General features: G+C 41.6%; 1 protein-coding gene across 1 annotated transcript; it reads right to left on the reverse strand.

Annotated features, from left to right (window-relative positions):
- Positions 1 to 2882: 2882 nt before the first annotated feature.
- Positions 2883 to 4391, reverse strand: LOC121054974. Its single transcript, XM_040526266.1, has one exon. It carries the CDS (start codon positions 4389 to 4391, stop codon positions 3540 to 3542), a length of 852 nt encoding a protein of 283 aa, XP_040382200.1. The 3' UTR covers positions 2883 to 3539.
- Positions 4392 to 17850: the final 13459 nt, after the last annotated feature.

Here is a 17850-nt window from a genome sequence, read left to right on the forward strand (position 1 = left end):
CTTCTAGAACTCATCACAGGATTCGCGGGGAGCTCGCGGCGCGATCCCGTGTCCACCGTGTGGCACTGGCAGCAACGTGTACGTGCGTCCGTACCTGTCTCATCTGTACCTTCTTCCTCTCCTCCCTTTCGCTATATTTTGTCGGCTTTTTTTCTTCTTCCCGTTTTCTAACGCGCGACGATATGCAGCTTACCTACTCTTCTGTTCCGCTGCAGATTCGACGGGGTTCGTTCGTTAGAAGGGAGGTTGGCTAGCGCCTAGCGGTTGCGCGGGGGGCATTCGCGTCGGTGAAAGCCAAACAACCGAGAGAAAATTTGCTGCGAGCCCTTGGCGGCCGCGCCGTGGTTTCCATGTACCGTCGTATGGCTGGTGGCGGCAAGGCCGTTGGGAAGAGAACGCGACAGACACTGGTGGCTCTGTGCACTGGCTTTGTTTAGTTACTAAAATCATTTTTCAAAAACATTACATTGAATATTTAAATATTTAAATAGAGTGTTAAATATTGATGAAAATTAAAACTAATTACACAGTTATATGAAAAATTGTGAGACGATTCTTTTGAGCCTAATTAACACATGATTAGCCATAAGTACTACCGTAACCAATTTGTGCTAATGATAGATTAATTAGACTCAAAAGATTCGTCTCGCAGTTTCAAACAGAATCTAAAATTTATCTTATAATTAGACTACGTTTAATACTTCAAATATATAATCGAACGTGCCCGATACAACACTTCTTCTAATTTTTTTTTAACTAAACGCACCCTAATTATTGGCGAAATTTGAGGCAGAGGGTGTGGTTCAGTCTACCGGTCTACTAGAACCTAGCGAATCTCAGCACGACCGACCGATTTCAATGGACGGAGGAATTCCCTTGAAGAATCAGGACGGTTAGGTGAGCCGTGCCGATCGAGAGGAAAGGAATGGGTAGTACGGGACCAAACTACGCTTGGCTGCAGCAGTCCCGGCCGTCGTCATCCTTCCTTTTGAGTAGGCTTCCCAGGAAGCATTTTTTTCACCCAGGTGTAATGGCAACTAGGTAGATCCATATGCATGTTACTAAGATGGTTATGAATTTTTTTTTATAAAATTCTGCAATAGAATATGATGCTACATGGCACTATGCAAATATAGAAGTCTAAATTTAATTTACACATTAAAATAAAAAATAATTTACACTGAACAGGTGCTATTCGCTGTTTATTTTTATTATTTTGATTTCATTGCTTTAGATTAAATCTAGTCTTGCATGTTTGTGCTTACATCATAATCAATGCTACTCCTTTTTTAACTAAAATTGATACAATTGCACCTAGGTAGGGGAAAAAATATTTGTCCGCTCCCCGCCCTGGACCGATGAGGCAATGTGACACGACGATCATCATCATCATAAAGGTCTTGCTGGTCCTCAGGCCTCGCTCTACTTGCTGAACCAACGTGATAATTTACTCATTCTCATTTGTCATCATCATAGTGTTGTTTTTTAATGCACAAGAGACCTGGCAATATTGTGCGTTTTGCATGGCAATGTGTCTTTTTTGACTTTAAAACCTCCCCTCCATATAATGAACATATTTTTGGTAATTGGCTAGGGGGTGCCTAAATTTATCCAAAAAAAAAAGATTATGTTTGGTGCTAGCGCTTTGTGATGATCAATTTGGCTTGCAAAAATAACATAGTTTTTAACAATAAAATGTCTGACATTATGCGGGTTATTTATATGTGTTCCAATTCGCTCCACTCTTAGTGCATGATACTATCCCACGAACAACATGATACTATGCGCAATGGAGCTACATGCGCGGAATTGATAGACAAGGATCTGTTATCTCACTTTGTATGGCGTAGGAACTCCAGAGTTACATGATAGAATATATGTGATTTTATAAATACCATTTAGTATATTTTTATTGGAAGGAGCTGGATGTTTGTCCCATCAACTTATAGGGGTGGTCTTTTGGCTTTTTCAGGAAAAATTCAAACGATATATTTGCAACCAAAAATAATTTGTAAATAGAACTTCTATATACGTGTTTTTAGCAATCTAAAAGCTAAAGTTGAAAAATAAATTACGATGGAAAACTCAAATTTAATTTTAAATTAAGATTAAAAATTTAAATTTTGGCTTATAATCATAATCAGTGGCGAAAAAATGAGTATGCTTATTTACAATTTTAGCTCTGAATTTTATTGGTTGTGTGCCTAACAGGTAAAGGTAGCAAATATTATGCATTTCCATTATAAAAAAAAATCTTCAGAACGCAGGACATGCCATACTTCCGTTTTTGCAGATTAAAAACAAATCCGAATAATGTAAGTGTCCTTGCGTCGGCAAGCATGATACGCAGCCCCACGTAAATAAAATGTAGATTGGGCTTTCAAGATTAATATACAGGAGTTATTAGTTTTTCACAGGCCGCGGTAGTTCTGTACGGCCCGGCCCGTATGGTTTTCAGATTCAGGTCCAGTTTCTGTTTGGTCTTCCGTATTATGGGCCGTTATGGGCCTACTGTACAGTCAGGATCGGATTTAGCCATTCAGGAACGTTAACACCGAGTGGTAAACCCTGCTATTTTGAGACGAACGAGCTGTAAACTTACTACGATTTTTACAGAAAATTAATGAAACTGGAACCATATATGACTTTTTTCCAAATACTGCCTCCATTCCAACCAAAGTATAAACATTTATAGATTGTTTAGCATAAACTAATGAGATGTCAAAAAATTTTCTTTTAGTCACTTTAGTGATAAATTTTTAATTGATTACATCACTCTTATAAGTATCTAGTTGGTTCTGCAATCATTGTAATAATTGAAATCATAAAAATTAGTAGAGAAACATTTATATTTAAATCCTAGAATATATTTTGGAATGGAGAGGAAGTACATTCATATTCGATGGATGCGGTACTTCTACTAGTATTTGACATCTGCAAATACCTGCAATGCGCAGTGCAGGCGCAGACAGGAGCCGCAGGACGCAGGACGCGTCGGTGCCGAGCAGTGCAGGCGCTGACACGCAGAGCAAAACAACATACAGAACTGACATCCATTAGTTGGAGCACAATGCCATCACGCAGATAAATTTATCTAAGAAATGGTATGTACAGAGCGATCACCGAATACGACATTACGCTTTGCAGGAACTCGACGGCACAAAGTATGTACACTTGTGAGTACACTTCGAGCTCCCTGAATACCAAAATGGAATAAGGATTCCTTCAAAAAAAAGAAATGAAGAAGAAGGATCGAGAAGAGAGAAACAGTCTGACGAACGCCAGTTTTGCGATGAAACTGTTGTAGTTGAAGCCGAAGGAGAGAACGGCACATGAGTGTTTCTTCTTGAACGTGCCGTTCTCCCAAACGTCGCCGACCAATTTCCTCCTTGGAGGCTTGGACCATGGCACCGTGACATGGCATACAGACCACAGGTTGTACTTGTGTTGCCGCCGAGCGGCGACAAATCGCACGGGAAGATCGAGCAAATGCGTCGAATGGACGGTACGGCCCCGGCAATGGTGTCGACTCTGGACGGTCACGAGCCGTCAACGTCGGCGCTGTGGCCGGTGGCCACGTAGGCCAGCCTGACGGGCGGGTTCGCCGACGAGACCGACAGGCGGCCGAAGCCCCAGCGCCCCACCTGGTACAGCTCCAGCCACACCTTCTCAGCGTCGGCGTCGCTCTCCGACACGTCGCTGCCGGGGGACGCAGCGGCGGCGGCCACCACGTCGGCGTCGAGCTCGCCTTTCGACGTGGCCGCCGCGCCAGGGAGCTGTTCCTGGTGAACTCCACCCGCCGCCGCCGCCGCCGCTGCCGCGGCGCGCTTGGTGGCGCCCGGAGCGGGGTCCAGGTCACGCACCCGCTTCTTCTGCCGCAGCCTCCCCTGCCGCCGCCGCAGTCGGCGCACGCAGCGGCGGGCCACCGCCAGGGGGAGCTTGACGAACGCCAGACCCAGCAGGCTCACCACCGCGCAGGGGCAGCACCCGAGCGCGATGCAGTCCGCCAGCGACACCGCCACGCACGACCGGCACGACTGCGCCGTGCAGGCCGCCTGGTCCACCACCGCCGCGGCCGCCGGGCATTCCTCCTCGCTGCCGCCGGCGAGCCGGAACCGCCCGTCCCGCCGCGACGACATCCCTCCGCCACCACGCCGCCGCCCGGTCAGCGCCTCATGCCGCCGCTGCTGAAGCCTGTCCAATTGAGGGACAATAACAACAAGAGCCCTTGTTAACAATCCGGTCAAGAAGTGGTCATGGCATGCACCGGCGCCATCACTGCTTCCCGGTAAGGCGAAACGGAGAAAAGGTGACGTTTTTGGCCCAAGTGGCGAACTAGGACGCAGGTGGCCACATGTTGCAAAACCACAAAGGACTGGACATGGACACATGCAAGTAATATTGTACACGGACACCTTAAATAGAAGGTTTGGCGGATTTCGAGTCATCAAACAGTGACCTAAACCCTCCGAATAGACCAAGCACCACCATCGCGTCCATGACCAAACAACAGGCAACGTGAGCTACCATCACAGTTTTTACAGATGTAATTAAATCAAACGAAGCCAACTACACTGCACAGTAAAATAAAGAAAAGTTCACAGTGGCTTCTCTGTGCTACTGCTTTGCGTTGTGGTTCAGCTACTGTGCGGACACGTAGGACGGGTACGACCGGAAACTGTAGCAGCCATCACAGCCGGATGAGCCATGCATCGGTTGCCTGATCCGTGCCTGAGCCTGGCGCGGCGTCGGCCCCGCGCGGCCTGGCGTTGCTGCGGGGCGTTTTTGGCTCCGTTTACTTGGGAGCTTGGCAGAGATGCGTGTCGCTCGAAAGGCAAGAGGGCCCTGCCCCCGTGGTGTGTTGGATTAGATAGATTTTGGGAGTTATCGGTTGGCCAAACGAGAAAAATACTTCAAATGACGCATTAGCTGTGTTAGTAGAAAAAAAAAAGATGTGGTTCAGATTTTATATTTATGTTCTTGAGATTTTTTTCACCGTAGTTTAGTATTCTCGTAGTTTAGTGTTCACTTTAAAATTTAAATTTTGAAATCAACATACGCATTTTAGACCAACCGAAAAGGCCCCTGAGCTTCTTCACATGATTGCAAGTGGGAATAATGCACTAGGTTTCTTTTGCGTTCCTTTGTTCTATCTTATTCTCCTTTTGGTTTTGTTTCTGCTGGCTGATTCATTATTGGATAATGAATTAGCTTGAGGGTGTCAACATGTATATATAAATGGGGAGATATCTAGCAGTAGTATTTTCTTGTATTCTAATCAATCGATTGAATATTAAATGTTGAGGGGAAGATAGCTGGAGAAGGTGCTGAGTGGTGGTATGGATAGAACATGTCAGAGAAGGAGGAGCCTGAATATCTGATCGGTTGCGAGTTGTCTGGACTGTAGGCTCCACAAAAATGTAGAAGATTCATAGGGGACCAATCCAGAATAAAAACTTACCAGTCCCAATTCGTAACGCTGAAGTATTCCACATTATTTACGAATATCGAACTACTGACTGCACCTCCATCTAAAATCAAGGATTCCTGATTATATATGCACATCTAAACTTTAGTATATTTGTGGACTTTCCGAAAAGGAATTCTATGTTTCAAAGGAGGCATAATTTTCACCAGGTATATAGAGGTAGTGAAACCATTACGGTTTTGACATTGGAACAGGGGGCCAAGGCACGCGTGACCAAAGTACACCTAAGGCCTCGTTTAGTTTTCAAATTTTTTTTTCAAAAACATCACATCAAATTTTTGAACATATAAGTAAAGCATTAAATATAGATGAACCAAAAAACTAATTGCATGGTTACGGAAGAAATCTTGAGACGAATCTTTTGAGCCTAATTAGTCCATAATTAGTCATAAGTGCTACAGTAACTAACATGTGCTAATGACGGAGTAATTAGGCTTAAAAGATTCGTCTCGCGGTTTCCAGGCTAGCCGTGAAATTCGTTTTTTTCATTCGTGTCCGAAACCCCCTTCTAACATCCGGGCAAACATTTAACGTGACATTTCTCCTAAAAATTTTCTCAATCTAAACAGCCCTTAAGGTTAAACAAAATTGGGACTAAACAAACTGGGACGCCATCAATCCCACTCTGTTGCACATCGGACAAGAATTAAATACGCAGCAGCGCAAAAACCTGCCGAGCCCTTGTCCCCAAAATAATTGCAGGTATCTATAGATCCTAGCTTGGACGACATGGCGATGATTGAATAGTTGCACGCTTCATTGATGTTTAATGTGCATTCGGTGGTTAAGCAAAAGCGAACTAGGGCCTAGTTTCAATGGCATTAGTTAAGGGGAGATACTATTATTGGTTTGGTCCACACGGGTGATTGTTTGATGAACTCCTATTTTTAGTGGGAAATCAGTAGCTTTCCATGTGGAAAGAAGCCGTGCTAATCATCAAAATGCTACTAGAACAATTTTACTATACCGTTACATGAAGGGGGCAAAAGCCGCGATCTCGGCTTCTTGTGTTCTAATCAATGGACTGAAAATTAGTTTACACACGTAAATGAGCTAGTATTTGGAACTGCATGAACCGTAGACGGACAGGAATGACACTCCTTATAGTATAATACTCCTGTTTGGGGTTTTGATTGAAATTTATTAGTGCAAGTACGCAACTACACCTACTCGTAAACATTTCGAAGCCGTTTTTAACCTTTTTAATGTGTAGAAATGATGGCTTTTGTTGTGACGAAAGGGCCAGAGATAGAGCTACCAACTACTGGCGTAAACAAAGGGTAAGATTCCATTGGGCTCCGGAGGCATTAGAAAACAGACGAGATTACGCGAGCAAAGCTGACCATCGAGATTTCAACCAACCTTGCTGCTACCTAGATTTCATTAATGACAAGTAAACGCTGCTGATGCTCTTCGTGTCAGCAAGAAGGAGCCGGGATTCATATAGCAGTGCAGCTGCGCCGCTGCCCTGCCTTGCACTGCCCTGCCCTGCCGACGACCTGCCATTGTTCAGGGCAGTGGCTAGATCTCCTAGGATATCACACACGTCGAGGTACACTACGCCGGCGATAAGGCCAGCCGTCGCTGCTCGGCTACCGGCGTGCAATAATACGACGAGCACTGCTGCTACGCTTTAGTAGTTGGTACTGTGTATTTAAGAAGTTGCATGTGCCTATCGTCTTCCTCCCACTGTGAAAGTGAAACTGCGGCAGAGTTACATTGTCTTTCTTGTAGAGCTATGGTGGTGGTGGTGCATGGGGCCACGTTTCTCAAATCATCTGCTTTTATGGAAGCTAGCTATGTGTACAGTGTTCCAGGCCTAGTTCTGAACGTTTTGGAAATTTTGCTGTGGTCTCAATGAAAGTTGGATCGTTTCTTCGTCATTTGAGACAAAAACGTCGCAGTCGGAACCGTAAAAGAAATTTTTTCTAGGACTAAACGAAACATCGGCAGTAAGAATTCCACAAGGATCGGTACAGGTCGCAGACTAGAGAGTACAGAGCAGGCGAACAAATAAAAACATTCTGAATTTTAGCCGGAGCAGAAACATGCAGGAACAACGAGCGAGCGAGCTTACCTGCGGAGCTGCCGGTTGCCGACGTATGCAGGGATGCCGCCGAGTCGCCGACCGCGCGCTCGTCAGAAGCCGCGGCGCAACGCCTTGGTTGCCGCCGGCTCCGCGGGGAGCACGCGAGGCATGGAGTGGGCGGCGCGGCGGCGAGCTCCGCCGGCTTTGAGGCAGCCGGGGGAAGTCGGGATGGAGATTTTGAGCGGTGGAGACGGGGAAGGGCGAGGACGAGAACCCCTTGCCTCGGTAGCAGCTTCTGTTTTCTCGGGACTGGTTTATATAGGAAACGCACGGCTAGTAGTGTGGTGTTATTGTGCATCGAAAATGTGTGCGTTAGCATGCCGGGGTGACGGAGATGGACTTTCATTTCATTTTTGTTAAAACAAAAGAAAAAATATCATATTTTTGTTTCCTATAAAATGCTCGGTTTAGGCTTGAAGGGCCTATTCATTTTTGTAGAAATTTCACAAAAACTGATCAAAGAAATTCTTTTCTTTGGAAATCGTATATAAATTTTCTTTACTCCGATTGAGCTATGATTCTTTCACTTATTTGGTAATGGTAGTTTATCATCCCATTCTTTCGTGTGTGTTTTTGCCTCCGCAGGCCGAAAAATTTAGTAGGAATATGTAATTTAAAAACCTCCGGATTGTCCATTTAAACAATAAAAACATATACCCTAGCCACATATATATTTTTAATTTTAAATTAAAAGGTCTGAATGTATTGGTATGGATGGCGTCATTGGGAATCAGAGGTAGCGAATAAATGAAAATGGAGATAGCATTAAAGCATGATTCATGGTGTGTAAATTACAACAAACCATGTGTATCATAAATTGCGATAAATCATGGACAGTCTATCACAATAAGTAGTGCGAGGATCATATATTTCTTATAAATGTAAATTTTACGCCTTTGGAACAATTAATAGAGAACGGCAATATGAAATAAATGTATCCTAGTATTTTTTAAATGAATAAATATTATATAACAAGTACTCTTATTAATGAATGATGATCGAAAATTGAAATAAATATATGCTTTTAAATGGATAGATACTATATAACGAGTATTCTTAATGGAGAACGACGATCCAAAAAAAACTACAATAAATGTACGTATCCTAGCGTTTTGAAATGAGTAGATACAGTAGAATTAGTATTCTCTGCACTTATTGTGAAACAAAAGAAGTATTATGTTATTTAGATTCCAAGCTAAAAAGAAACCTTGGTTAAAATTCAAACCTCAAAATCACGTGAAGCACACATCGGGCTCAAAGTACTCCAACCATTGTGGTAAGAGAGTAGAAATAAGCGGTAGAGGGCTAGGGCACGAGCAACAGTAAAATAACACAAATTAATTTATGATTAATACATGTCGATTGAAAAATAAACCTTATACAATGCATTACAATAAAATTGACATAAAATCAACTCTAAAATTAATCTTTAAAATTTAAATATTACTACTATGTATTTAATCAACTCTAAAATTAATCTTTAAAATTTAAATATTACTACTATGTATTTTATAGATGAAGTCATTGACTTTTTAATACATATTTACTATTTCTCTTTTTATTTTGTTGTGATGAGATTTATTACAATGTATGTATATTTTAATTATAACGTTTTTCTTATTTGCATATATTATTTAAATAAATAAATAAATAAATAAATAATCAAATATATGTTGAAAGTTAACGTCATTATTTATTAAAATATGGAGGGATAACTTATAAACACAAGGGAAAGATTATAGATCCAATCTACGATCGTTGAACACACTTGTTCATTTGGTTAATTCAACATGAGCTAAGAAGAACTGTAAGTCAATGATACGTGAATACGTGATCGATGCAATGAAAATTTTCAGGTAAAAAATTTATACTTATACTCTTACAAACAAAAAAAAAATATGAACCACGAAATCGATGAAAATGACTCTAATTACTTTCCACATTAACACCTAAACTAAAAATCGCAGTCATGGCTTATCCTGTCGTGGAAACAAAAAAATTATCTCGTGTAGTCCCGTAGTCCAGGCTCGTCGATACAAACAAAATGCTCAGTCAGGGTGAGCCTACTGCGCGTAGTACAGTACTACCTCCGTTTCGAGGACTTAATATATGTTTAACTTTTTTAATGTTTATCATTTATCTTATTTAGAAAATTATAAAAATATTACTTATTTTGCTTGTGACTTAATTTATTATAAAAAATTTTAATCACGACTAATCATTTTATATTTATACTAAATTTTTAAATAAGACAAATAATCAAACACTCTTGAAAAATCAAACACTTAGGTTATAAAACGGTGGGATATTTCTTTTCCTTCTCCATTCGCGTCTGTGCAGTGCACAACTGCACATCTTACCAAAGATCGCAGCACGTTGGCTCGTTTGTCATACCAGTCTCTTGTCGCATGCATGTTCTCGACTTCCGGTATTGCATGTACACTCGTATCTTTTTCCTTCTCAACTTTCGGGTCTGTTTATATGAGATAAAATTTAACATTTAGTTAAATTTAAAGTTAATTTTAGAATTATTAAATTTTATTTTTTAGCCTTGTTGGTAGATCGTTAAGAATATATATGTTAATTTTTTACTCACAAGTTACTTTTTATTTCTAAATATGTTTTTAGTTTTTAAGAAAAAAAAGTCAATCAATCACCCTGCAGTGACGCCGTCATAAAACATAAAGCATAATTTCTTTTAGATTTTTTAGCAATATGAGTGGGAGCACAGTAAAGTTAAAATTGAAAGAGTTTTAAATAGATCACGATCAATTAAATAAATAGTACTACTCATTGTAATATAAAAATATTTACGTTTTGGGCTAATATTCAAATACGGAGCAGTAGTTGGCCACATGTGCCGATGTGCGATCGCCTGCACACGTGTAACTTGTGCGTACGTGTCCGCGATGACAAGAGATGACAACACTGACGGTTTTTTTTTTCTCCGTTGCGCCTTCCCAACAAACTTGACCGACCTCCCACTCCGAGCAAGTATAATAGCAGGTTATAAGCTGACTAAATACTTACGTGAAGAAGAAGAGAGAGAGTAAGTAGGCTGTAAGCTTATAGTCAGCTTGGGTATAAGAACCAAGAAACTATGTGAGAGTGACATGTAGGTCCTGCATTAATAATAAAGAGCTAACTAGTATATGGGTGTGCTAAGAGCTGACTATAAAAAACCTTATAGCAAGCTTGTTGGCTATTTTATTAGTCTTGCTCTCACAGCTCCATGGTTAACCTTTCACGTGGAATCTATACTTGGTTATAATTAGGACATTTATAACGTATGTCTTTAAGCCGTTTGTATGTATATTACGAAATTTGCAAAAAAATCTCTCTCCATCTAACAGACGATCCCAACGTATCTTTGCGAAAAGATGGCAGGGGTGTGTGCTCCAATGCCAAACCGACATCGCTAATATTGTTGTACGTTGCGTCTCGTCTATTCACTGGTACTATTGATTACCTTGATTTATTTGTCAAAAAATAAATTAAATATTTTGCAGATAAACAAATAGCAAGTCACTGTAGCTGCCTGTGTGTGTTAAATAGACAACAACCGTTCACACTGTTACACTGGTGTACTTACCCTTAAGAGCAAGTTTAATAAGACAGCTAACTACTAGCTCCAATTCATCTATAATTAATCTAATAGCTAACTTATCGATAGTTACCAATAAAACATCAATACATGGTTCTACATGTCATATACATATTTTGTCTTGGAGCTCATGTGTAGCTGGCTATAAATTAGTAGCACACCTCTCTTCTCTCTTTCTTATTATCTCTTTAAAATATGTTTATAGCTGGCTTATAGCTTGCTATTGTATCTGCTCTCAGAAGGCCACCAAAGTAGGTCATCTACTAGCTGGCACATTACATGACGGAAGGGTATGGTTTGCGTGTATTTCTTCTTTATATTTTTTGTTTTTTGGCGGTGAAATTTGAGGAGGGGCAGTTCATGTGCTAAGATCCAGATCCAGGTGCCGGTTTACGTTTGTGCCAGGTCGATGCGGCATCTGCAGAGACCGCAGTCATATGACTCACATCTGTTCATGTGCACAGTGGTGTTTAAGCTCCGGTCAAACGCTGCTGGGCTGGGCTGGGCTGGGCTACCCGGAAGCCGCACACGTACAGCACTGTGAACTACAGCGCAGCTGATGTGCACCGCGCTTCACACTAGCGCGCGGCTCTCCTGCATCGCCATGTGACTTCGGCTATCTAGGGGGGCTGGGTTGCCTGTGATTTTGTGAGCTGTGACGTGCATGCTGGTGCATTACTGCATAGTTAGTTTGTTAAGCGTGTGAGTTCGGCAGTGGGGGTTAAGCTAACACTTTTCCATGAGCATGTTTCTTAAACGGCTAAATTATATATTTTCTAAAAAGTTGATCTAAGAATTTCTTCAAAATCATATTAATTTATCTTTTAAAGTTTGCAATAGTCAATATTTAATTACTCATTCACTGGTGATGCATCCTGTGATGGGTGATTTTCCTTTTCATATCACTCGCCCTTAAACTCACCATACTCTATTTGTTCAGATTCTGCATTACTACCCTATGGTATATATAGCAGTATCGCCGATGCGACTGAGGGTCTGTTTAGGAGAGCTTCTTCTAGCTACAGCTTTTAAGGCTGCTTCTGTCAGAAGCTGCTCTCAAACGGTCCACAACTTTTAAGAATCTGTAGTTATAAATTTTAGAAAATAAACTAAGAAGCCAGAAGCTGAAGAAGCTAGGTTTTAGAGCTTTTTCAGGTTCTCAGAAGTTGCCTATCAAACAATTGCTTCTCATAATCTAAAGTTCCCTCAAACATGCCCCTAGTTATGTGCTCCTTTAGTTTCTGTTGGTTGTATTTGTAACCTGCAATATCTTTGTTTCATATGTAGTAGCAATGACATGTTTTATTTGGCTACATACACACCGTTACTGATTTACAATTTAATGCCCCTTTTAAAACAAAGGAAAACATAAAAAATAAAGGATTTATGCCTTATGGAAAATAATTTTATGAAAACATTTAAAACAAAGACTTTGCCCCCCCCCCCTCTTTTGAAATAGTGTTTCACTTATCACGATTGTTGTCACGATAAACATGATTATTGGTTAAGTTGCCGGGGTATGACAACCCTTTGTAATCCAAAAAAATTCATGGTGATATATCACGACATATCATGTGGCTTTCATACCAAAAGTGTGATGATGGATATTACGAAAACCGTCGTGATTATCATCCCATATACCGCAGTTATCGCCATTGCCAGTGAAGTTGTGATAATCGCACACTATCGTGCGGTTTGAGCACCCAGACAGCGACAATACCATTAATTTTTCTAATTCAAATTTGTCCAGTTTTCCCACGATCATCAGCGATAATCACCATACCTCTGGCCTGCGTTTTTGGTAGACAAAACGATAAGGGAAACCTACTCCATACTAATTTTAGAGCGAAATAGTTATGTTTTCTTCTTCCTGTATCTTGGTTTCCATTTTTTTAATAGTGTGCCGATAAATTTTGAAACTTTTATGTGTTTTGAAATCATATAAAAATTCAATGAGAATGACATTTTATTTTTATATTTTTTCTATTCTGTTATTTTTGTAATACTATACTTTATACTTTGAAAGGCTACTTTTAGGTAGGGATGAAAACGATCGGAAATGGACGGAAACCATCTTTACCGTTTCCGTTTCCATATCTTTTTCGGAATTGGAATCGAAATCGGAAACCTCAAATATGAAAACAGAATCGAATATTATCGAATACGAAACTAGGATGAATTCGAATCGGTGTGGATACGGTAACGGAAATTTATCGCAATATAAAACTCTCAAACCGAGGTTCCTTTTTTTCCTAAAAGAGTAGATCAAAATTTTTAAATATTAACAACTAACCATACCACTTTTTATCATTACAACTAAGTTCATAGGTCACTTTGTTAATGATGGTCTAAATACCAAATAAAGACTATAATTTACAGAATATTATAGTAAAGTGTAAATCATACGGATTATTATAAAAGTTCACTATCATATTATAAAATAAATTATACATCATATAAATTGTTACAAAGTAAAGTGTTTGTATATATGTTTTGATTAAGGATTTAAGGCTAACTTGTTGAAGTGGGCTGAGTCATTTGGGTTGATATTTTGAATTTAGGTCATATAGGCTTGCAGAAAAATTCTGAAAAAATTCTGGAATGTTTTTTCGAAAAATTCCAGAAAGTTTCTGACCGGTTCCGATCTCCGGCGGATATTACCCTTATCGTTTCCATTTCCGTTTCCGATAAATTCCGAAAAAATTCCGACCGACGATTTTCGTTTCCAAAAACTGGTCTGGAATCCGAAAAGATTCCGAACCATTTTCTGTTGGAATTATTAATTAGGCAAATGCCCATGTGTAGAATAATTCCTAGAAAAATCACAAAAACTCACCTCATAGAAGCATGCATGAGAACATTTAGTACCACCACCTTACTAGTTTACTAGTTCTATGAGAGTGAGACCTCCTTAAATAGGAGAGTGCTCTCTAGGCTCTCGAGCAAGAAGGAAATAGAGCAACACACGTGCGCGCTCGCTTGCCTCGCCTCGCCTGGCCTGGCCTGGCCCGAGCTCGGGCCAGGCCGGGTCAGGTGGCGCGCGCACGACATGCGCGTCAATGGTCCGCTAAAATTGGCTCCTCGTGCTTGCGCAGATGCGACTTTCTTTTGCAGTTTTGTTTTGCTGCGTGAAACGGAAATTCCGGTGATCAGTTTTTGAAAACTTATCGTATCGGATTCTTTCTTGCGCGAGATATCATAGAGTCCGGATAAGTTACGCGCGGCCTATCCGGTTCGGTTACGACGTGGTAGGCGTGCTGATCACACGTCCCCTTCGCCAACGTGCACCAGCGATCAGGAAAGCAGGTCTCCGGAACCGTCGTTCTCGTGAAGTCCTGCACCGGGAGAGGGCGAATAAAGTTTTTGGGAAGCGCTCTGCGCGACTGCTTGTTGTTCGTCAACGACGGCTCGTCTTCCCCGTCGATCGGTCGCGGCTCGCCGTCGTCAATATCCTACGCCGCGAGTCGTTCGTGCTGCTTCCAATCCTCTTCAAAACAACCTTCGGTACAGGTCAATTATGTTTAATCTAGTTCTGCGTCTATTTAATCTATTCGTGTGTAGCTATTTTCCATACATGTTTAGATTAGATCTGTACATGTTGGTTGATCTATGTGCTGCCATGCTTTCGCTTTACAATGTCATGATTTATTTACGCGATAGTTTAAATCATTATGTGCTTATATTTTCAACATTTTCATCCCTACTTCCAGGGCTTAATAGTACGTATCACGTTCTTTGAAGCTAGAATGAATCCGGTATTTCTCAGTTGTCTAGAGTTGAAAATTTCATGTTTCTATTTTATAATTGAACTATCTTGCTCACAATATTTTCTTTTTTGTTTGGAACAATCTTATCCTTTGTATTCCGTGGAGTAACTTAACCTTCATTTTTAAATTAAACGGCAAGCTGACATTTGTAGATTATTCTCCCACTAATATACTGAAGTAAACGATTACATGACAAATATATAGATGTCCATTGGGTAATCGTTTGCATTACTGCAGACGTGCGTTGTTGGGCAACGGTAAAAAAACGACGTAACAGTGCCGGGTTAATGTAGCTACAGTATGACTTAGGCGCTGTTTGCTCGTGTATTGGTTACTGTAGCAGCCAGAGTCTTTCGGTTTGATCCAATGGTAAAATAGTGCTACACTGTAATTCATGCAATAGCTATATGCTAGAGCAGAGGTTCCCAGTCCATGTCCAAAAATGAGTTGCGTTATATAATGTATTTTCAATTGTTATTTTCAATTGGAAGACATGAAGAGTTGCGTTATATAATGTATTTCATCCATGGATCCCCAAAAATGAGTTCATCTCTCTTTTCTGGTTGGTCTCACAAAGACTTAATTTTTTTTAACAATTACTGCGTTGCAGTTTGGTAAACTAGGACATAGGACATAGATGTATCGTGGTTATAAAAAGTAAGGGACAAATGTATATGTGAGGTAAAATAAAAATACTTTTTTAATGGAGAAAGTATTCGTTGCCTGAAAAATATTAAAGGAAACACATAGTTTTTTAAAGCATTTTTTTTCAGGTCCGTGTAGCATATTGCGTTCAATTGTAAAAAAAAAACAGGGTGCAAATAAACTATTCCGCTTGCGTGTTTCTAAAACCAGATAAGAATATCTATTGTAAGAATTAGTTCATTGCTCTTTCTCTCGCAAGTTATTTATTAGTTATTGGTCAGTTAGATCATCAATCAGCGTCGAGCTTATTATTCAGAACATAACAACATTACACGATAGACATACGTGGATGACGAAAAAAAAAAGAGGAAAATGACTCGACAAAGAGAATCAAAAGGATGACTTTCAATAATAGTTTCAGAGCGAAATATAGATTACAAGTGGGATATACCTTATCTAAATAGAAAGGACCAAAGGCAGGTAGCTAAACTATAAGGGCACTCACGATACAGATTCTACTTAATTTCTAAATCCATTTATTACTCATCTATTTGTTATATTTTACTGATGTGACAGTATAGTTGTTAAAGAGAGGGGAAAAGAAACCAAGAAATCGTTTCTTATCAAGAAACGAAGTCCATGTTCCATTCGAGACAGAAGAAATCACCACAGCCGCGTTGGAGAGGACAGCGTGGTTTCTATGCCACGACTAACCAGTTAGCTTGGTGCTACACTTTATCTATAGAAACTTATCAAAAACTTTGTATTGGGGAGGATGATTTCTTGATGTGAAGTCTTTGAGATACAGAATGGACAGAGGCTGCATTGGGACTGCTCCGATAGGCGGCGTAGTCCCCTCGTCCTTCATTAGCAACCAGCTAACCAACTGGCAGGCTAGACCTAGAATGAATAAACTGTGACTAATCCGTATCAGTGGCCATGATGATGAACGATGGTCATGCCAAAGTAAATGATGAGGAGACACCGGAAGTACAGAACAGAAGACAGTACGTGCACCGACTCCACTTGGATGGTGTTGTCCGTTTAGACTTTAGAGTGTACCGGCTGAACCAAATTGTGTAATGGTGGCCGGCGGATGGATCCGGTGCTTTCTGTCGCGTACGTGATTAATTTTGGCCCGAAAGCGACATCGCGGCGAGCTACTCCTCTTGAATGGAGCTGTATTTTTTTTTTCTTTCTTTCTCTCTCTTTGAGAGAGAACCTGCAACAGACCAACAGTTTGTAATCAATTAACACAGGATTGCGTTGGTGTGTAGCAGTAAATCCAGTAATACTCGTGCGCACCATGAACCCTCGTGGACACTGGCTTTGGGATTCGACTGCGAAAGACAGCCAGTTAATTTTCTTGTAGTAAAAATTCGCCGTTGCGGACTTGCCGTCCGCCTTCGTCGTACCGAGCGTGGAGGTTGCACCAGATGCCGACGTGCCGTGCTGGCCGTGCTGGCATTGCGCCGCGGATAGCCATCGTTCGCGTCACAGCGACATCTCTCGCTGGGATCGGACGGCAACGTAAACAGAAGCGCTCGTCCGCACCGCAGTGATCCCCCTCGCGATCCGCGGAGCGACGCCGAGACGCAAACGCAAACCACCGGAGCAAACCGAGGCCGCGGGATGCACGATCCAGCGCCCCACCCACGGGCCGAACACCGCACAATGGAGCCTCGATCTGGACCGCGCGCACCGCTCGCGTGCGGCCTCGTTGCCGCTCCCGTGCGGCTCGAGCAACTAACCGGGCCAGATCACGTCTGGCACGCAGCCGCGACCGCACAGGGCCGGCAGAGCTGTCGCCAACCCGCGGCCCACAGTCCGTAAGCTCTCGATTCGCCGAATCGATCATCCATCGGCAACAAATCTGCTTCACCCGGATCCTCGCTGCCCGCGCTTCACCCAGACGAGATGGAAGAGATCCGCAGGTTTTGTGACGGGATCGTATCGGTATCGCATGGGCAAGTAACTGCCCTGTATTGCACTCCCGGGCTCTCCCATAAGGAAAAAAAAATGCCTTTGCATTTGGAAAACGCTCTTGAGACGCCCCCATATATGAGGCAGAGTGGATACGCAAATTCCCTCCGATCCCTCGCGCAGCGCTCCAAGCCCCGCTCGTCTCTTCTCGTCTCTCCAGGTATACGACGAACTCTTTTCGAGTGTGTTTTTTTCGCAGCCAAATGCACGTCGTTTCAGTTCACTTCTCAAACTCGATGTTTTACTGATCGTGCCGTGCCTACCACATCATGAT

Source organism: Oryza brachyantha, chromosome 1 (assembly GCF_000231095.2).
Source record: "Oryza brachyantha chromosome 1, ObraRS2, whole genome shotgun sequence".
In the NCBI taxonomy this organism is placed as follows: Eukaryota; Viridiplantae; Streptophyta; class Magnoliopsida; order Poales; family Poaceae; genus Oryza; species Oryza brachyantha.

Excerpts from the sequence above, each read along its gene's own strand:
- LOC121054974 (XM_040526266.1), bottom strand. The coding sequence starts at position 4,391 with ATGTGTCCATGTCCAGTCCTTTGTGGTTTTGCAACATGTGGCCACCTG.